The sequence below is a fragment of the Furipterus horrens genome, unplaced genomic scaffold (genome assembly GCF_987537825.1).
Source record: "Furipterus horrens unplaced genomic scaffold, mFurHor1.1.pri manual_scaffold_5, whole genome shotgun sequence".
Taxonomy (NCBI): Eukaryota; Metazoa; Chordata; class Mammalia; order Chiroptera; family Furipteridae; genus Furipterus; species Furipterus horrens.
In genome coordinates this window covers 141,947,205-141,968,384 of record NW_028327175.1, presented here as the reverse complement: position 1 = coordinate 141,968,384, position 21,180 = coordinate 141,947,205, and the positions used below count along the sequence as shown (strand labels likewise).

At 41.8% G+C, this 21,180-nt stretch overlaps 1 protein-coding gene across 2 annotated transcripts; it reads right to left on the bottom strand.

Annotated features, from left to right (window-relative positions):
• Nucleotides 1-908: 908 nt before the first annotated feature.
• ACTA2 (actin alpha 2, smooth muscle) lies at nucleotides 909-16,860 on the bottom strand. 2 transcript variants are annotated; one of them, XM_090278001.1, is made up of 9 exons: nucleotides 16,781-16,860; nucleotides 12,943-13,097; nucleotides 11,472-11,600; nucleotides 8,783-8,893; nucleotides 7,244-7,328; nucleotides 6,715-6,876; nucleotides 5,020-5,211; nucleotides 3,585-3,766; nucleotides 909-1,200 (listed from the first exon to the last, which is right to left on the bottom strand). In XM_090278001.1, exons 2-9 carry the CDS (start codon nucleotides 13,069-13,071, stop codon nucleotides 1,057-1,059), a joined length of 1,134 nt encoding a protein of 377 aa, XP_090134127.1. In that variant the 5' UTR covers nucleotides 13,072-13,097; nucleotides 16,781-16,860; the 3' UTR covers nucleotides 909-1,056. The 2 variants fall into 2 exon arrangements, with proteins under 2 accessions (XP_090134127.1, XP_090134129.1); XM_090278003.1 differs by lacking the exon at nucleotides 16,781-16,860 and adding an exon at nucleotides 15,297-15,339.
• Between the last annotated feature and the right edge of the window lie 4,320 nt (nucleotides 16,861-21,180).

The following is a 21,180-nucleotide window of genomic DNA, read 5'->3' as shown; positions in this document are numbered from 1 at the left end:
ACCCTGCAGCCCCATGGACAACCAGTGGCAGCTGACCCCACTCAGTCACTTACAGCAGCGGTGAGCTGCCCAGGTTGCTGAACTGCCTGGGTAGAAAAGTGCTTTGAGACGAAGACCCTTAAGCACAGGGAAGCTGTACCTCTCAAGTCAGATGGATAAGAGAAGTTGAACTTGACAGCTCCCCTATGTAATGATATTAAGGGAACAACTTCTCTTTCTTCATCTATAAAATGAGCATGATAATATTTTCGCCACGTAATTGTGAAGAACAAATGAGTGAAGTTATATGTAAAACCCTCAGTATGACGATTGACACCAGTAGTCCTTAGAAAATATTATCTATCCCATCCTTTATGGTATCTTTAGTATCCTTTTCAGAGACAAATGTTGATCAGGAGAAGAGAAACAGGTGATCCAGATATGTAATGAGATTTCAGAACAGTGCTTCTTAATGATTTTTTAAAATCTGTTTCCTCTGATAAACTTCAAAGTCATACTGTCTCTTAAAATATATTTATTAAGTTTAATGTCTTATAGGTATTAAAAGTCATATATGTGTGTATGTATAATATGTATGAATGTATGTAAACACATACACACTCATTAGGCTACCTGAGGTTTTAAGAGAGCAAAGTAATATAATGACTCAGCTAGTTGTGAATTCAGTGTGGATTATCCTATTGGTAGACTTTAATCTATGTTTATATTAATCTCCTGTGTATTTTCAAATTTTTTTCTACTAACAGCATTTACTTGGAACTTACCATATTATGAATGTGATTCTACCCTTTCCTGGGAAACTTAAATATATATCCTAGTCATGTCATGTATCCGGCTTTACCACTAGAGGGAGCCACGCTATAACGGGTGCATGACAGCTGCTGATGATTAGAGACCAAGGCTACAGGTTAAAGGTAACATATTTCAGATTTATTAAAAAACACATAGGCAACAAGTCAGAGCTTTGGCTAGGAATGATATGGAGAAGAATTGAAGGCATTATTCCACAAAACATTCACAGTTGTGTGCCGGAAACAAAGAGAGCAGGGAAGTATTTTAGAAGCATTTGCGGTGGACAATGGATGGCCCGGCTTCGTCATACTCCTGTTTGCTGATCCACATCTGCTGGAAAGTGGACAGAGAGGCCAGGATGGAGCCGCCAATCCAGACAGAGTATTTGCGCTCTGGAGGAGCAATGATCTGTTGGTCAGGGTGAGAAAGAAGGGCTGTTAGTACACCAGGGCAGGCCTGGGCTTCTACAAGAGTCCAGATTTGGTGGGTCTGGCTGAGGTTTTGGGGGCATGGGGGACAGTCTGGGCTGGCAGATGCGTAACCTAAACACTAACCTAAGGGGGTGTTAATAGCTTTCAGATGCAGAGATTCTCCAGTGAGCACATTTGTTTTTCTGGTTTCCTTTACACAATCTGTTTCAAAGCATTTCTTACACCTCTACCACATCCAGTCTGCTGTTGTGCAAATTGAAAGTTGGCCCCAAATCCTGCAAGGCCTCCACTGAAGAGCCCTGATGATGTCTTTGATTTTCAAAAGCTGTACCTCAGAACTCAGCACGACATACTTTGTACAGAAACAGCCACCAGTGTTTTCAGTGAGAAATACAGGGTTTTTCCTACCCGATTAAGTCCACTGAGATGCACTGTTTATCAATGAGGGGCTCAGGGTTCCCTGTTGGGATGACCATTTACCTGGGATAGGTCCCGGTTACACTGCCATACCTCGCCTTACCCACGGCACAGGCCTGACACGGAAGGGCATGCTAAAAGTTCTTAAATAATTGAGTGATTTAGGCAGAGAGAGCAGTGAATCAGGCCAGAGTTCTTGTCTACCTACAGTAACCCCCAAAATAGTCACAGTTGAGCAATTTTAAATTCCACTCCAGACTTCGATATTTGGGTAGAAATGAATATGGACATTTCAGCCAAACAGACAAGGTGTTTCTGAAACCATGATAAAAGATTTAACTCCTGTTTATCCCTCAAGCTCTGGTTGAACATTTATTTTTAATATGAGTAGTTACTATTTACTGAGCACTTATTATGTGCCAGGCACTATGCTAAGCATTTGTCCTAACATGTATTATCTCATTTTCATAACCACTTCTAAGAGTATTAAATTACCCCCATAGTACAGATGAGGAAACAGAGACAAAGATGTTTAAGTAACTGGCCTAGCTCATACTGGTTGTGTGTATGTCAAACCCAGTATTCAAACCCAGACCTCTCCCAGGTTTTTGGTCTTGTTTTTTGTTTTGTTTTGGTTTGGTTTGGTTATATTTTAGAAGTAACCTTTTTATTTGGGATAATTTTAGGTTTACAGGAAGGTTGTAAAGAATGTGTACAGAATTCCTGTAGATCCCTCATCCAGTTTCAGTTTCCCCTAATGCCAAGATCTTGCTGTCCTAGATTTCTTATGGTTTTCTCTTACCACACTGGAGCCCAAAGTTCCATGTTCATTTCTATTGAAGAAGCCAAGTTTGGAGAACTAGCAACTTTCAGCTCAAGCTACAGCCTCTCTCTGTAACACATCCCCAACCTAGGTCGGCTTTGTCAGTGAGCCCAGTAGCTGGCTTCATCCACCTTCCTCAGTGTGGGAGGGAAAGGGGGTCAGAGCAGATCAGAGGGGTACCCAAGGAGCACCAGTCCTCAGAAAAGAGTCCCTTCTCTCATCCTGCAGTCTTGTAGAGCTGATACTGCAGAGAGATAGTGCTCTTTTATGTGACCTGCATAGTCTTTCCAAAAAAAAAAAAAAAAGAGAGAGAAGGTAGTGCAAGTAACAGAACTTGTTAAAATACTTCCTATCTGTGTGAACTACATCTGGGCTGCCCCTTCTCCTGCTCTGTGTGACAGGAGTCAAAGGGCCCCAGCATGGCCTTCTGATTTCACAGAGTGATAACGGCTTCTGCGAAGTCACCAGTCACATGCAAGTATGCCTCCAAAAAATGATCTCTGTTTAATCTTTGGGTTCCCTTGATTGAGACTCAAAACTCATACAATACAGGGATCCTGGGTGGCTCTGGGACTGAGCTTGGTCATCCTGGAGTCATTCTGTGCTTTTGAGCCCCCGTATCAAAAGGTGTGCAGAGAGACAAAGATCAAATTCTTCCTGGCCACTGAGATGTGATCATGTTCAATAGTGGAAGAAGAGTATATGCTATTGAGTCTACAGGGCTTAAACCTCTTCAGAAATATATCTGGCTCCTCTGTAATTTTTAAAAATATTATACACATGAGATGCCCTATTTTGTGATGAGGAAACACAACAAAATATGTATTCTAAAGAGCATGGGCACATGGGCAGCTCTGTTGACCTCTATCACAGCTGCTAAAGTAGCTAATAGACAAAGATAATGATAGATTAAATTTTGTACAAGATAATTTGACTTCTTTTATGAACTGGATTGACTTATAGCCTATAAAGTATGGAACTTATGGACTTGGACCCACTGCCTGGCCCTAAAATCTTTGAGCACATGTAACCAAGATATGGCCCCTGAAAAGTCCTTCACATCTGGTAATAGGGTTGGCACCACCAGCAGCATATCCATGGGGTCTGTCACTGAACTGTACCTTGATCTTCATGGTGCTGGGTGCTAGGGCCGTGATCTCTTTCTGCATGCGGTCAGCAATGCCAGGGTACATGGTGGTGCCCCCAGAGAGGACGTTGTTAGCATAGAGGTCCTTCCTGATGTCAATATCGCACTTCATGATGCTATTGTAGGTGGTCTCATGGATGCCAGCGGACTCCATCCCTGGAACAGAGACACAGGCCATAGTCCTTGGTTGGAGGGTAAAACCCAGATCAGACATGGAAGATCTTACACTCATTGAAGCTAAGCAGACATAATAATCTAGGGACCACGCATCTCAGAGACCAAAAGGTCCTTGTAATGCTCACATCCTCTACCTCTTCTCCAGTGAGGAGGCCCTGCTGCAGCACCTCTAGGGAATGGGGGCTACAACATCATGCTTTTTAATAGACTTACTGCTACTTATGGTTTAAATCAGGGGCAAAGCCTTGAGACTCCCTGTGGAAGGTTCCACACTGAGCCAGGGTCACAGCCATTGTTCAGAATTTTCCCAAGTCTCTTTTTGGCTGCCACCTTGTTTTCACCCCTCAGAGCAAAATGGTACAGAATCCTCAGAAAAGGGCTTCATCCTATTTGGACAAAGACTCATTTTTCTCTCCAATCTTGATAATATTCTCTTTAATTTAAACTTTCTGTTAATTCCTGATGTGTGTCTTTTGAAAAGAGCCTCTAGATGGCCCTTGACCTTTTGCAGTGTTGTGATAAATAATAATAAAAATAGTAGTAGCAATAGTAATAAAAATACCTAACTATTAATAACTGGCAGTATCTAGTAATTATTGCATGCTCGTTTTGGTCAGCCACTAGGCTAAGTGCTCCACACATATCTCATGTAATTCCCACAGCCACCCTGTGACAGAGACACTGTTACAATCCTCGTTTTATAGATGAGGACTCCGAGGCTTAGGGAAGTTAAGTGATTTTTCCCAAGGACATGAACGCGGAGCTAGCACTCAAACCCAGGCTCACCCCTCCTGGGGCCTGCCCTCTGTAAACAGCTATGCTAACCTTTCTCTCAAGGTCAATGCTAATGTAGGAACAGGTGCTTTCATTTTCCTCTCCCTCTGCCATTCCAAACTTTCAGCATTCAGCACACCCTTCCCATCTGTCCAGTGGCTCCACTGTGTCCTAAGCACAAATAATATTTACCTTCACCCTATACCACACACCAAGAATGCTTCTAGCTTAATCACAACATGGTGTTTTCTTGGAAAGGAAACTCCTTTCCTGGCCTTCTTACGTGTTCTCACTTGAAAAATGTCACACTCTTAGCCTCGTCCTGGTTTAGAAATGTGTTTGGTCTTGTGGCCCCAGCACATGTGCCCACATGCGGAAGAGTACTCATTGCCCAAAGCTGGCTGCGTAGGGGAGGATAGGGTGATCTCGCTTTCCCAGGACAGGGCGTTGTTGCCTACCAATGAAGGACGGCTGGAACAGGGTCTCTGGGCAGCGGAAGCGCTCATTCCCAATAGTGATCACTTGCCCATCAGGCAGCTCGTAGCTCTTCTCAAGGGAAGAGGAGGACGCAGCAGTGGCCATCTCATTTTCAAAGTCCAGAGCTACATAGCATAGTTTCTCCTTGATGTCTCGGACAATCTCACGCTCAGCTGTTGAGATACAGACGTTAGGGTTTCTACAGGTAGAAAAAAATCCACCTGTCCTGTCTCCCACAATATGGGTTCCTTCAGAACAGTGGCTAAGTTTGATATTCTGCAACCCCAAATCCCTGATGGTACTTAAATTATAGGTCCACTTCTGTTCCTAGCAGAGTGCTTCACACATGGTAGACTCAGCAAATAATGTCTGGCATATGTGTGACCAGAATGAAATGAGCTAGCTAGAGAAAGGCCCAGAGCAGGAAATCTTTTTGTACATTGTGTCTTTGTAGGATTAACTGATCACTCTCTGTTATAATTTTTTTAATAACAATTAGTTATTTTGGATTTTTGGTTGATCTGGAAGTGATGCTGAAGCAGTCCCTTTGGTGCCCCCACAGTTTTCAAAAAGCTCTGGCAATCCATGTCACCTGGTCCAGGTAGATTCCAGTCCAAACCTTTGGCATATTTGTTGCCTTCTAGAGAGGCGGGCCCTTGCTCAGGACCGGAGCTTCCAAGAGTCTCCAGTGGTGCATATAGAAGGAGAGATGGCAGAGTTGGCAAGCAGATAACCTTTCCCACTCCTGCATGCTAAGGCTTTAAGCTATTGGTTCCATTTGGGAACATTTTGGAGGTATCTTGGGGGTTGTTTGTGGGGAGCAGAGTCAGGCATAAAATTAATTTAACTCTCCTGAAGGAGACTGCAACATTTTCAGGGCTCAAACTTGGAGTCTAGAACAAGCCACAGGCATGTTCAGAAACCGAAACATTTAGACAACACCAAAGTGGTGAGGGCAGGGCAGGCAGCTAGGGCCAAGGGCACTGAGGACGTCCCAATGTCTCTATAACATCTGCCTCTGCCTCTGTCTCTGCCTCTGCCTCTTGTGGGTGGAGACCAGGTAGCACCAGGTCAGAGTCCAAAGATATGCATACCACTGCCTACTGGGTTGGCCTTCACACCAGCTAATAACTACTGCCTGCTTATTCTGTGCTGGGTATTCCACATGCAGCATCTCATGTAATACTCCCAACAGTCATGTCAGAGTTGGTCCATGATCACCTCCATTTTACAGATGAAGAGACTAGACTTAGTGAGACTGTGAGACTTGTACAAGGTCACATAGCAAGTGAGTGGCAGAATTGGCCCCCAAAATCAGTCTAGATGTTTCCAAAGATTGCCAATCACCACGGCACACTATCTTCAGTCTCCTCACTCTCTCCTTTCTATTTGTGAATGGAGGGGATTTTAAAATGTTCAGAAAATACAACTTTGACTAGTTCATCATATTCATCATATTAGATGGTTATTACTGTTCTTGTCAAAGGAACAGTCTATAATCATTTTGCAATTTTACCCAGTTTTTTTTAATTTTTACAGGCACGCTTGGCTCTGGGCATTGCAGTCAGGCCATGCCGCCCACAGGGCTCGCTTTCATTATTTCCTTGGCTAGCCACTGTGGATCTGTATGTTGCTAAGAGCCTCTACCCTCTCCCTTCTATCCCCATAGGCCTCACCTGTAGTCACAAAGGAATAGCCACGTTCTGTCAGGATCTTCATGAGGTAGTCTGTGAGATCTCGGCCAGCCAGGTCCAGACGCATGATGGCGTGGGGCAGGGCATAGCCCTCGTAGATGGGCACATTGTGGGTGACACCATCTCCAGAGTCCAGCACAATGCCTGGGGGACAATTGGGCACAATAAAAGTCACCACGGCAGCTGGCATGTGGTCATTTGCTGGTTTAGTAGAGGGGGAATTTCTATGCTTCTAATTTGAAAGAAAGAAAAGAAAGCATTTTGTGGGTAGGAGACGGAGACAGACTTGGGGAAGAGAAAGGGTAGGAAGAGAAAAACAATAGAAGTCCTGCCTGAAATACAAACTCAAGGGCTAATTTTTACAGGTGATAAAAAGATCTGTGAGGGTTGGGATTAGCCGTGTCAATTCTGAGTAATCCTCAGTCATCACAACCCACATATTTATAGCCATCAAATCCCGTAGCTGATGGTGTATTCAATGGAGGTTCCCATTCCTCCCAGACACACCTACCAGTTGTACGTCCGGAGGCATACAGGGACAGCACTGCCTGAATAGCCACATACATGGCTGGGACGTTGAAAGTCTCAAACATAATCTGCAAAGCAATCCAAAGACCTAAGTTAGTGATGCTGCCAGTCTTACCAAGCACATTCAAGAAAGTGCCTTCTTGTTGATGAATGCAGATCTTGACTTCTCTGGTACAAGGAAGGAAGCCTTTTACACCTGAAGTTCAAATTGGTTGTGATCAACCTAGTTCTGTGGCTTGTCTGAGGTTCCACTTTTTCATGTCGTGGCTGGCTCAGTGCCAGCCCGAGAATCCGCGGCCGCTCTGGATACAGGGTGAGAAGCCCTGTTTGCTGGCAGATGAGAATTACTTGCCAGCAACAGAGGAGCACACATGAATGCCAACACTCAGCTCATGCAGTCAGGCACAAGATTAGAACCAGAGACCCTCTAAGTCACCCATGACGAGTGTGTGCACACTCTGAGATGCCAGGCCCCCATTTCTCCATCTGCAAAACCCTCCCAGCTCCAACTGTTTGCTAGAATATCTGACATCATTTACTAGAGAGCCATAATTCTCAACTATTTTTCTGTCTTCACACCATTCACAGGAACAATAATGCCCATCAGAAACAACATGCCTTGCTACATGGAGTGGTTCCCAGCACACAGACATTTCCCTAGAGAATAACCCTGGTGTTGGTGTCAGCACGGGGAGCTCCTCCCAGGAGAAGGCCTTGGAGTCTTTAGGGTCAATTCCAGGCTCTGTCATTTCTAGCTGTGTGACCTTAGAACATTCACCTAGTGTATTTTGAGCCTCGGATTTCTTCATTTACATAATTTGGTAATAATAGGTCCTGCTTCACACATTGTTAAGATTTAAAGAGACAATGCATGTAAAATACTTAGCTCAGTGCCTAACCACAGTGAGCATGAAATTGACAGTAGGTGTTGTTCTTGCATAGCTCATCCAAACCGGAAACTTTGTCTGGCTGGTGGAACAAATGGTTTTCTGTTGTGAAGTCTTTGAGCTTCAAACAAGTCACAATACAGACAATAATAACTATTACTTGTTGAATGTTTAGTATATCAAACCCCATGGTATACACTTACCATTTGCCTAACTAATCTTCACATCAATCTTCTGAAAAATAATAATACTAATATTTCCAACTTTTAAAGGACAAAACTGAGGATCTGAGAAATTAAACAGATGGTTTAAAGTCACATGGCTAATAAGTGCTAGATCCAGTTTTCAAACCTAGAACTCCAGAACCAAAATTCCCCACTGAGCATCATCCTCCATTTTGAAATGACTTTTCCTTACTCATTTTTAACCTGAACATGTCACTTTTTTAAATGAAATCTTTTAAATGTCTTATTGTTCTTGGAAGTGAAAGGGGTGTAGTTCCTGCAGTAACAATGTGAGCCCCATTAGGATGTCCCCGTCCTCTGGAGTCCCTAAATTCCTGGAAAGCTGCCAGTCTGCTGCCTTGTACAGTCCCCTCTGAACCCAGTGTGCTGGGTCCTGGCATGGGTATTTACCTGGGTCATCTTCTCCCGGTTGGCCTTGGGGTTCAGGGGTGCCTCGGTGAGCAGGGTTGGATGCTCTTCAGGGGCAACACGAAGCTCATTGTAGAAAGAGTGGTGCCAGATCTAGGCGGGGCAACAGGGGAGAAGCACAATGACGTGATGCTGTGGGGGCACTGCAGGTGCCCAGAAGGGACCAGAATGAGCTAAATGGAACCAGGACCAAGAGCTCATTATGTGTCCACATTTTCACTAGTGCAGAGACTGAAGCTCCAGACGCTGAGGAACTTACCCCAGGATTTATGCTGGTAGATGAATGAACAGAAACCCAAACCCAGGCCTGCGAAGCAGGATGGTATAGTGGTTAAGAATGCAGGCTTTGGCCTCAAACCTGGGTTTAAATCCCAGCTCGATCACTTCTTGATTGTGTGAGCTCAGGCAAACTTTAACCCTTTTCAGCTCCAGTCTCACCGTGGTTAATATGAAAATCATTAGTATGTCTTGTGAGAACTAAATAAGGAAAGCCTAGAGTTACTATTTAACCCAGTGCCTGGCCCAGAGTAAATGCTAGTATTATTCAGCTGTGTCTTCTTTACCCCCTACTTCTATTTTAGTTAGTGTTCATGGGGAAATTATTTAGTTTAGTCAAGGAAAAGGGCAACTGAATGAAAACATAAATGGATGGATGAAGCTGACTTGAAGACCTAGTTGCCATTTTTAATACTTTTGGGAAATTTCCCCCTGCAGTGTATGCTAAGAGAAGACAGGGTACCCTGCTTCCAATCTCCATCCCCTGCACCCCTCTAGCTGCTCTCCAGGCTTGGGAGAAGCCTGCCTCAGCTGGGACACTCTGGACATTGCGTTCATGGGCACACCTTTGACCTTCAGGTGTTTCCAAAGCCAACGACTACTTATAGTGCATCTGTGTGAAGGTACTTTGGACATAAGAGCACTTTTGCTTTCTCTTCAAGCCCTGCATGCCATGAAGAAACCAGAGTGCAAAGGGATAAGTTAATTATTTTTAGAAGCATGAAAATTCTCCTCTAGCACCAGGAATATCAGATTTATCCAGATTAAGACAAAACAAGAACTTGCTGGTGAAAGATTACAAACTAACCAAAGCCAGATCAACTTTATACACTCTTTATCTTGTTCCAGTTTCTTAGGTTTTGAATTTGTGGTTTCTGGAAAGGAAACGAGAGACTTCTGAAAGTTCTTTGATGGAGTAAAAAGTACTAGAGTACTTAAGAAATCATGCCAGTCATATTACTGTGGTTACTCTAAATCACTTTAAAAGTAATCAATCAATCGCCTCTCTCTCCCTCTCTCTCTCCACTTTGAATTTAACTTTTAGAAATTATGAAATGATTTATTCAATCTAAAGAACTTTCTCAAGGGGCATACATTCTTTTTTTCTTTTTATCTTCACCCAAGGATACAAGGATTATTTATTGTTTTAGAGAGAGAGGAAGGGAGGGGGAGAGAGAGAGACAATGAGTTGAGAGAGAAGCATTGATCAGTTGCCTCCTGTACCCGCCCTGCCCTGGACTGAACCCAAAACCTAGGTACATGCCCTGACCTTTTGGCGTACAGGACGACACTCCAACCAACTAAGCAACACAGCCAGGGTTGGGGGTGGGGAGGTGGTATACATTTTGAAATGCTGGCAGCTCCATGGAGAAAATCCAAAAAAATATTTTTTCATTGTTATTAATATCTTCTCCTCAGTGCAAATCACCGTGTTAACCAAATCCAGGACCTTAGACCAAGCAAACCTAACAAAATGCAATTTTTGTGGCGAAACCAAAGTTCCAACATTATTACTGATAAATTCTAGCAACACTATTTTTCTTTTAAGTGTGTGTGTGTGTGTGTGTGTGTGTGTGTGTGTGTACAGGGCTGATAAATAAGAGTCCAGATGTTGTGGTTCTAATATATTTTGCTGCACTAAAAAAACTTTTTGTCACTTTCTCATTATTTTTTCTGTTTTTCCTCTGACCTTTTGTGTTTCTATGATGCCTAATAAAACATCAAAATCCTAGGATTTAACTTGTCTTCTCATTAGCTCTTTTACATGGGCCTGGAAAAAAAAAGACTTTACTTAAATGCAACACAGATGCTTTTTAAAATATTTCTTTAAAATCTTTGTCCGTTGTGCTTCAACATGTTGAGGGACAAACAGGAAGGTGCCAGATCTACAATGTCACAGCCCTCTTTTCTATAGTGAAACAAAAACTTTTTTAAAAAAGCAGTGTGAGTTAATGAAAAGCTTTCAAGAATGCATGGGGTTAGGCTACTCCCAGCTCCTTAGCTGCTCTGCAGCTGCACCGCACTGAGAGGCAGAGCCCCATAGCCTCTGACGGAAGAAGGACCACCTCTTGGCTGCTGCTTAGACCAAGCAGGGCCCAGGAGGTAACCCACTCAACTGAGCAGTTGACTATCAATTTCCACTGCTGGCAAAGGAGGCCTGTTCTCACCAACTGAACTGTATTTCTCTAATTCATTTATAAACCCTCTTAGGCAAAGAATTTGTTGTTGTTGTTTTTTTAAGAAGCACCTCCGGATTTTTTTCTCAGTTAGTGATCCTCTAGAATAAACATTAACAAGTAAAAGCACAATTGCTCAACTGTAGCAGGATGTTTTGAATCAGGGCCCACAGGCATTGTGCAGCCTGAGGGCTCAACCCACAGGGAGGTTCCAGTACCTTTTCCATGTCGTCCCAGTTAGTGATGATGCCGTGTTCTATCGGGTACTTCAAGGTCAGGATGCCTCTTTTGCTCTGTGCTTCATCACCCACGTAGCTGTCTTTCTGTCCCATTCCCACCATCACTCCCTAAGAAGATTCAGTGCATTATAAGTCAGCCTCCCCCAGAATTTATGAATCAGTGACAATCACAAAGGGTTAAGTTATTGCAAGATAAAGTTCCCATTTGGTACCAACAATAAGCTGAGTCTTATGGTCACTATTTTCTTAAGTAACATCCTTCAGTCGATTGGAAATAGATCTGAATCGGCCTCCAGATGGCAGAGGACCCCATGGGTAACATGACTTTACATGTGTGTTGTACCTTCTGTGTTCCTTGATGAGCTAGCTCTACTGGGGCAGAGATTGTATCTGCCTGGTTTGCCACTATAAATGATCGCTTGGCATATATTTATCATGCAATAATGATTTGTTTAATGAACGTGTGAAATTTTACATACAAGTTAAATGGCATTCTGCCTCTAATAAAGAGGCAACTTTTAAAGTTGTCACTTACTCAAGAGTATATGAATATTATTCTCTAACCATTATGAACAAAAGTATTATATCTACAAATGACCATTTGGTGCTTGATTTCTGATGGATTAATTCATACTGCTCAACATTAAGACAACTGTCAGATTTTTTTAATCATTAGATGATACTTTAAAAAAGAAGAAAAGAAGGAATTCTCCTGCTCTATAATTGCAAAAATGGTCACAGCTACTATAGATCCACAAAAATATCTCTACTGTATGTTCAACAAAGAAACAGAATTCATTCATTAAGCAAGGCTTCTACTACTTGTTGTGAATATGCACCAAACAGAAAGCCATAAATATCAATCAGAAAGGCTCGGTGTGCAAAATACATTTCTGATGTGAAGGAGTATTTTTTAGATGAAATTCTCAGTTTTTATCATGTGGCTGCCACCACCATTTTGTTAATATATAACATTATATAAAAAATTACCATGTGGCTGTCTAGACATATTTTATTGACAGCTAACCATACATAAAATTACAATTGGTAACAAATTTTACATTTGTCTAACATCAAGCTCTTTGAGAATGAATGGCCGGAGCTTTTAGTGTAGTTTCCCTCCAAAGAGTAGGTATGGTATACATCAAGTAACTCGTAACTATTTTTGATGATGATGATGACGATGATAATGACGATGATTATATTTAAACAAAAAACTTAGGAAAAAGGGATGGACTTATATCTGATAGACATTCACCAGATAATTTATGTTCCATATAAAATGGCACTTATTCTTTGACATTAATCATCAGAAGTATATTTTTAGCAAGGTTACATAATTTCTGGGCAGCAAGCCATCGACAATCTGTGGATACTCATAGACCTACAGACATAGAGGGACCTAATCTATAGCCCTGTTTCTCTCTGTTCCAAATAGAATTTTTCTCACCTGATGTCTGGGACGTCCCACAATGGATGGGAAAACAGCCCTGGGAGCATCGTCCCCAGCAAAGCCAGCCTTACAGAGCCCAGAGCCATTGTCACACACCAGGGCGGTGCTGTCCTCTTCTTCACACATCTTGGCTGAAGCTACTTCACAAGGTCCTGCAGGGGACAGGGTGGGAAGCTGCCCCAGCTGTAACCCAGCAGCTGTGACACTTACCTGACCGCTCCCACCTTCCAAGCTGGGTTTGGGGCCCCTGCTTTATACCCCTAGAGCACTCTTGGCTGGCCCTTATCTAACATAGCATTTATCTCAAAGTACTTTAATTAAACTGCTAGCTTTTTATAAGTCAAAATTCAGACTTTCGTGTTCATACAACTGGCCTCTAGCACAGTGACCGGCATGTCTCATGTGCTCATAAGCCCATTAAACATCGACTACATGAGCAAATGAATGAACAGCTATAGAGCACAGATGGGAATCTCAGACTGTGAGACCAGATCTCCACAGGGACAAGTCACTTGTCATTATGTTAAAGAAGTATTTGAAAGTTGTTGTCAGTATCTACCTCAATTCACATTTTTAAAGATATAACTTTAAGAAAAAATTTAAATGTAAATTTTGAAGAATGGGCAGCATGTACAAATTTGGAAATGTTGAAAGGCTGAAATGTTTAATGTAAAATGTTTAGAAGAAAAATCTCTTTTAAATCCCGACAACTTTCATTTTATCCTTGGAGAAACACTAGAACCGATAAAAAAAACTTTCTAATAAGAAGGTGCTTTAAATTTTAAGGGCCAAAGTTATTCTCCATTAATAAAAATCATGGCTAACTTAAAAGTCCAACAAGTGAGGGAGAATCCAGTAAATTATACACCATGAAGTAGAATACTTTGCTGTCATCAAGAGAGATCAATAAACAGACAAGCTACAAGTGTATTCCAGTGTAAGAGTAATACGTTAGAGAAAGTAACATTGAATGACCCCAGTGAAATATATTTTTATACATTACAGAGAGATTGATTAATCATATTTACTAAGATACTGATGAAGGTTATTTTGAAGTAGTAGGTTTTGTAGGTGTTTTTAAATCTATTCCCTGGGGTCTTTATATTTTCTAAATTGAATGTATATTCTTTAAGTAATAAAATAATATTTTAAATATCCTACTCTTAAGCTTGGATCCTATGACAAAATTGGGAAGGCGAGGACAAAAATAACAACTTACAGATTTGGGATATTGAAGGTCTGTTAGAGAAGATTTTTATCAATGCCCTTATTTTTACAAATGAGAAAACCCAGGGGAAGTGATTTGCTCAAGGACACACACAGTGTTAGAGGCAGAGTTGAACCAGAGCTACTACCCCTCGGCTTTCGATCCAGATTCCCTTCCACTTTTTCCAAGTGGAATGAGGTGGAAACATCCTGTAAAGACAGAGACATCTGGAATTCTCTGCCTGACTTTTGAGATCTTAGAATTTCAAGATAAGGAAGATTCTTCTAAGTTGGTGAGCTCACTGCACCCCCGACCTACATATAAAAGACAACTCTTTTAAGAAAATTTTTATGAAGTAAGAAAAGACTAAAAGCATGAAATCAATGCTGCGTCTTTCCAAATGCTGAGAACTTTCACAGGAGGGCCTCATGTCACATGACCCTTTCCAAAGGACATGAACCCCTACTGAGATGCTATGGTTAAAAATGCAGGGAATGCACTATTACCTTCAACTGACAAGCAAGGAAACCAGGAGTCAAGGAGTTAAATGATTTGTCCGAGGTCCCCAGACTGGAAAAGTTAGGGCAGTGGCGATTACAGAGCACAGTTATGACAAGCTTAGACTCTGGAGTCTGACTGCCTGGTTTGGGATCCAGGTTTCACCAGTTAGAAGCTCTGTGGCTTAGTAAACGATTTAATATAGCTAAATAACAGAGTTTTTTTTTAAGTCTTTAAAACAGCAATAATATCAGTACGTACCACATAGCATTCTTATGGGGATTACATCTTTTAAAAGCATTTTAAATAATTTATGGTGTCATATACATCATGAGTTCTCAATACATATTTGTTTTTAAATGATTAGTATAAATATCATTATATGATTATGATCATTATCCAGATCTTTTTGCTGCTAGTCTTTGCTTTCTTTCTACACTGCCTCAAGGCTTAGGATGGAAGCCCTCAACAAAAACAGGCCTTGTAAAAGGCTTGCCTTTCTTCTCTCGTCCTCCCCTTCCCTCTCTAAACACGGCATTCATGTGATCTGGCTTTTTTCCTAGCGGGGTAAGAAGCTGGGAGAGAGGTGAAGAAAGAATATAAGGCAGACACGTCAGAAAAGCAGTTAAGAGTCCAAGGCATTTACTTGCCAGAGGCTCCGGCCCCAGGGTCACAGGCTGTCTTTGGATGTGCTAAGCAGACTTCCCGAACCAAAGGTAAGAGCTAAAAACAGGATGAAATACTTTCAACGGGACACTTTAAAAATACGAGGGGATGTTCAGCATAAATACACATTCTTAACAACCCTTTTGCTTGGTCAGGGAGGATTTGGGGGAGTGTTTGAACATACTGCTGAAAGAGCAGGCTGACCCTCAGCATCAGCTAGCATGCAGGAAAAAAAGCTCAAAATTCATTAAATGCTCTTTTATTTGGCAAAAACTGTCCCGGAAGGATTTTATCGTCTCTAAACGGAGCGCTGTTATTACAGAAGAGGTCTCTGTGTCCCCGGAAAGGAGTCGCTCAGTGGTTTACAACTCTAATCTAACCTGCCTGAGCAAAACGGTTTGCAGCACAGCATTTCCTAATTAGGTAAAACGCACTCGAACGTCTGCTTTTGGAACTGCACCCGGGTCAGGGGGTTTGCTCCAGCCCAGCGCATCTCGTGCCAAAAATGAGTAGCTAGTGGGAGGGGTGGGGGGGAGAAGAATGTTGCAGTTCCCAGCTCGTTGGTCTTGAAAAGCAAACCATATTTAGTCATGAGTCACAAAATAGAAGGAAAAATCTCAGCGTGAAAACTCCCAATTTCAGGCTGAAGCTGCCAAGCCCTGATTTGCAGCGAAGTTCAGCCTGCGGTGCCAGGGGAGGCTCCGCAGTCCCGCCCGCGTCAGGAGCTGGACAGAAATGCGAACCAGACATCCAGCAGGCTGAGGCAGGAACAGCTGTCAGATGCTCTTGCTCTGCTCCCTCCCTCTTTATTTGCAGAAAAAGATTCAGTTGGTTTCCTGCTACGCTCCGCTGCAAACGACCCAGCTACCCGGCTACCGTGATGTACATCCTAACCGGTAAGCTCACAGATGCACACACGAGACAAACCTTTCCCACAGAGACACTACCAATTAGAGCCAGAGGAAACCAGAAGCAAATACAAACAGCCAATACCAAAGAGCGGGCAACTAAAACCCACTTCCAGGTACTGTTGCTGCACCAAAAATCCAGTCCAATGAAGACGCTCCTCACCAAAACTGAATCTCAAATACTGGAGTTTCCAGTGCCTAAATATAAATAAATGTATAACTTATGCAAATTACAAAAATGCAAACAGCTAAATTTTGTCCCTGAAATGTGTAACAAGATCTGGGCTGTCGGTTTAGTATAAATAGGTTTTACAGGTGCCAGAGATTTCATTTCATCTTCCTCTCCCTTTCCTTCTCACCAAACTGCTTCTCAGCCTTTCTTTTAATGTGAGGTAATTAGAGCTAAAAGATATAATCATTTTAGTAGTACAGTCTTCATTCAAACATTTCAGAGTGCATGAGCCCAGCCAAGTCCCTTTGGATGAGGTCTGATGATACTGGGTAACATCAGACCTGCTGGCATCTGTAAGTCACACCCCTGAGCTGTGCCACTTACCCTGACAGTGCTGGCTGGGCTGATCGGCTCTGGGTGATGGTCAGGGAAGCTGCACGCGTAAGGGTTTTATAGCCCCTTGGCCTGCTCTCCTCCCACTTGCTTCCCAAACAAGGAACAAAGACAAACTTGAGCCGGTTGTTCAGTCGAACACAGCCATATAGGGACCTCAGCACAAAACTCTCTCATCTGGGTGGCCAGAGGCCTGGGTCTCTTCCACGGCATTCCTCTGCTCTGCTCGTGAAATGGGAGGCAGCTCAGCTGCCTGTGGGAGATAAACACCCTCAGCCTTCAGAGCAACTGCTGAGCCTTCCAGAGACACTGAGCTGGTGTAAGGGGGCAGGCGGATGCAGGCACGGATTGCACGTTCCTCAGAAGGTGCCAGCCTGCTGTCCCGCTGGCATTTTCTAATGAGCTGAGAACGGAAAGAAGTGGCTGGCCTTTTAAGAACTCTCAGACAAAGGTGGCCAGCAGTAAAAAAAGGGTATTGCTTCCATTGTACATAAATAGATCTAGGGAGTAGTGATTTTGTGGTAGTCAAAGTTGTATTTAGAATCAAGTCCATGAACAGAGTTAATGGGATAGGAATTGAAGTAAAGACCGGGCTCAAGGGCTGTGTTTCACAGCGGAACTTGGCAGTCTGCATTACCATAATTACTTTAATCCTTTGATACATTAGATATGTCTGCTAATTTGAGCAATTCAGCAGCATGATTAGGGGACATCCTTTGAGTAGAACATTCATGCAGCATTCTGTCACAGAAGCAGTTTGAGGGAGAAAGGAGCATGTTTAAGGGAAGTCTCTCTGGTCCTCCTTTCTCCCCACTGACCATCTGACAGGTGATAAAGAGAGCAGGTGACCCAGGGATTTTTCAAGGATAGGTACTGAATGAAGGTAATCTGCCCTTAAACTCTCATTCCCAAGTGTCAACGATCAGCTTCAATGATTTTACATTGGTCTGCTCTCCTCCAGCAACTAAGATCTAACTCAGTTCATAATAAAAATACATTTGATGGATACCTTGAGTATTTCTAGATTGCTGACATATGACCTGTGAAAAAAAGTCCCAGAGTGAATGGCTTTATTTTACAGCTGTGGCCATCTATTCACTCATGCTCCTGTGTCTGATCTTTTTATTTATGGCGCAAGAAATGGCACTGTTGATTATTTACAATTTTCAAGCAGTTTAAGATTAAACGACAACAGATTTCTTTGTGTTTTTCAGAAGTTTGTCAATTGCATCTAGTTTTTATCAACCCCAAAACACAGTTATCCAAATGTTCAAATATGGTGATGTAGTGCAACGTAAAGTTGTACATTTGGGATTAAGCCAATCGTTTTTCTAACAGGGATCATGTGTAGTAAAAATTCTATATTTTCCTGATTAAGGGACAATTTGAGTAGAGGTGGGATCCCCTTCCCCTCACTTCTGTCTCCAATAGCATCTTTGTAGTCTTTGGTAACTGTATGAACTGAATGTTCCTTTAAACAGCAAAGACAAGAGTTGGGTACTTACCTTTATGGTTCTTATTAATTTTCTTCCTTGATTATAGTGCACATCTACAGCCCTGACAGTAATCAGACTACAATGACATAAACATACAAGAAGATGCCTCAAGGCTTAGTTTTTCTTACAAGCTTTTATCCTTTTTCTTCCCTCCCTCCTTTCTCTCTCCTTCCCTCTTTTCTTCCTTCCTTCATTTCTTTCTTTCTTTTTCTTTCTTTCTTTCTTTCTTTCTTTCTTTCTTTCTTTCTTTCTTTCTTTCTTTCTTTCTTTCTTTCTTTCTTTCTTTCCTTCCTTCCTTCCTTCCTTCCTTCCTTCCTTCCTTCCTTCCTTCCTCCCTCCCTCCCTCCCTTCTCTCTTCCACCACCCCTCTCTGAAAAGAAATTCCTGAGCAGGTGATTAAATGGTCTCATTGTCTGGGTTTGAGATTTATACTTTTATACCCCATCCAACTGTCTTCAGTGAAAGAAAGCAGCTCAGCTCTGGATGAGTATGTGTATGTTCAAAAAAAAAAACCTGTCTAGTGGCCGGATATACTCTGGAGCTCTCAGCCATGTATATAAAGAGCAGTTAGAAAAACAGTCGTGTCTGATGACTTGGTTGAGTTCAGAAAAACTATAAAATAAATTCTAAACTATAAGCACATAGTCAAGAATCATCTCTAGATGTGTTGCTTTTCAAACATCACACACCATCTTGGTAACATTATTCAGCGATGATTTATTGTAAATTCCTTGAGGTCTGGGACAATTTTAAACCTTTTTGGGGCCTAATCCAGAACTGAATAAGCAGTGAGTATTTAACAACTGCCTGACAATTTCTTACTTAATCTTATCCTCAGTGCCTTACAGGTTTAAATTAGGCCATGCCAATACTGGCAAACATCTCTATAGCATATTCCCTCACTTATCACATATATTACATTCTAGACCCCCCCGCAATAGGTGAAAATCCGCAAAGTAGGAACCTTACATTTATTTTAGTATTTATATATATTTTAAGGCTTTATAAACCCTTCCCACACAGTTATAAATCATTCCCATTCCCTTATTAACCATTCCCACTCCCTTACTAACCTTTTCCACACTTTTATAAACATTACTTATGTTCTTAAACATATTCTACACTCTTAAACCTACTAACTTTAACAACATACATATATAGTACCACAAAATCCTGCAATATAGCAAAAAATTCCACAATAAATAATTAAATATAATATTTTTAAAAATCCCGCAAGAGAGTGAGGCCGCAATAAGTGAACCGCGATATAGATAGGGACTACTGTAATATAGATGTCTAGTAAGGAAAATGATTTTCTGCTGTTGTTAAAATTTGGGCTGTAGGTGTTGTTTTCTGTAGACTGGTCACACTCATTAAATAGTTTGCTCAGTTTATAAAATTCATTTTGTCTGAGAAGACACAGTGAAAGCCAGGCATCCTTTCTATTTCCCATTCTTCAGATTCTCCAGGTTCTGGAATTCTCAGAACCAAAGGCTGAGTCCTCCTAAGGGAGTCCACACAGACAAACTTATCAAACCCATGTTGGCACAATGACTATGCTAGCCACCTCTGCAGGGATTTGCCAGGCTCTGTTCTGCTCTCCACTGGAGCATAACCAAGTTTCTTCATGGCAAATTTGATTTGATGCCTCCTTTGGGGAGGTAAGGACTGGTATTTGGGGAATATGCTATTTCTTAGTAGATGGTGTTTATTTTCATAATGTTCTTGCACATTTCAAAATCTGAGAAAGTCGAAAGGAGCCCCATAAGAGAAGACACTTGGCATACTAAATGTGAGAGAAACATGCAAGGGAAAGATGAAATGCAGCCAGTGGCCATTGGCTCTTGGATCTTATCTTTGTATAAAGGCAAACACTTTTAGATCAGTACACAAAGCATTTTGATCCAGAAGTCAAATTCTAGATGTACCACTTACTAGCTCTGTGCCCTCTCTCTGTCTTAGCTTTCTAGGAGAAATAGGGTTAATAATTATACCTTATTCACAGTGGTAATGAGATGTGAAGAGTTAATAAATAGGAAGTACCTAGATCACTGCCTAGTCCATGCGGAGCACTATGAAGTTATTACCTATTATTATCGAGTGTTCTGTGGCAGGCAGATAGATCTAGGCATGAGAGAAACACTTTCTCAAACAACAAAAGTGAAGAGGTAAACATTTAACCAGAGCACGTGACACCCTGTGCTAGCTTCCTGTTTCTGCTTTAACAAATTACAACAAACTTACTGGTTTCAAACAACAAAAAATTATTATGTTACAGTTCTTATGGTCAGAAATCCAGGTTTCTCTGGGCTAAAATCAATTTGGAAGCTCTGTATTCTTGGGCTCCAGGTTCCTTCCTCCATCTTCAAAGCCAGCAATGTGGCATCTTCAAATCTCTCTTTCTGACTCTGACCATCCTGCCTCCCTCTTAGAAGACCCTTGTGACTACATTGGATCCTGCTGAACAATCATGATAATATTTTCATTTTAAGATCATTAACTTAACCATGCCTGCAAGTTCCTTTTTTAAAAAAAAATTCTCTTTCAGATACCACATTCACAGGCTTTGGGGAGGCCATTATTCGGACACCACATACACCCATCCCATCACTAATGTATTTCCTGTTGCATGTCAAAGCATTTATAACAGTTTCTCAGTTAAAAATTTTTTCACCAGTGGCATTGACATTAGATATAATTACTAACATTTAATAGGCACTTAAGAAATAACATACAAGTCTTATCTAAGGAAAGGGATCAGAAAATTAAAACCGTCTGTCCACGGTCTCACAAAGGACAAATAGGAAATTAGAGTAAGCCTGTTCACTCCTTTAATCTTTCAGAGTGTCTAGAATATGTAATGTATTTCAAGATGAAAGGGGCATCTTCAAGTGC

What these genes read in the sequence shown, in the direction of transcription:
- ACTA2 (XM_090278001.1), bottom strand. Translation starts at nt 13,071, where the DNA reads ATGTGTGAAGAAGAGGACAGCACCGCCCTGGTGTGTGACAATGGCTCT. An exon ending in ACCGGGAGAAGATGACCCAG is followed by an intron (nt 7,329 to 8,782) that starts GTAAATACCCAT and finishes ATTGCTTTGCAG; the next exon opens with ATTATGTTTGAGACTTTCAA. An exon ending in TGCCTCCGGACGTACAACTG is followed by an intron (nt 6,877 to 7,243) that starts GTAGGTGTGTCT and finishes ATTGTCCCCCAG; the next exon opens with GCATTGTGCTGGACTCTGGA.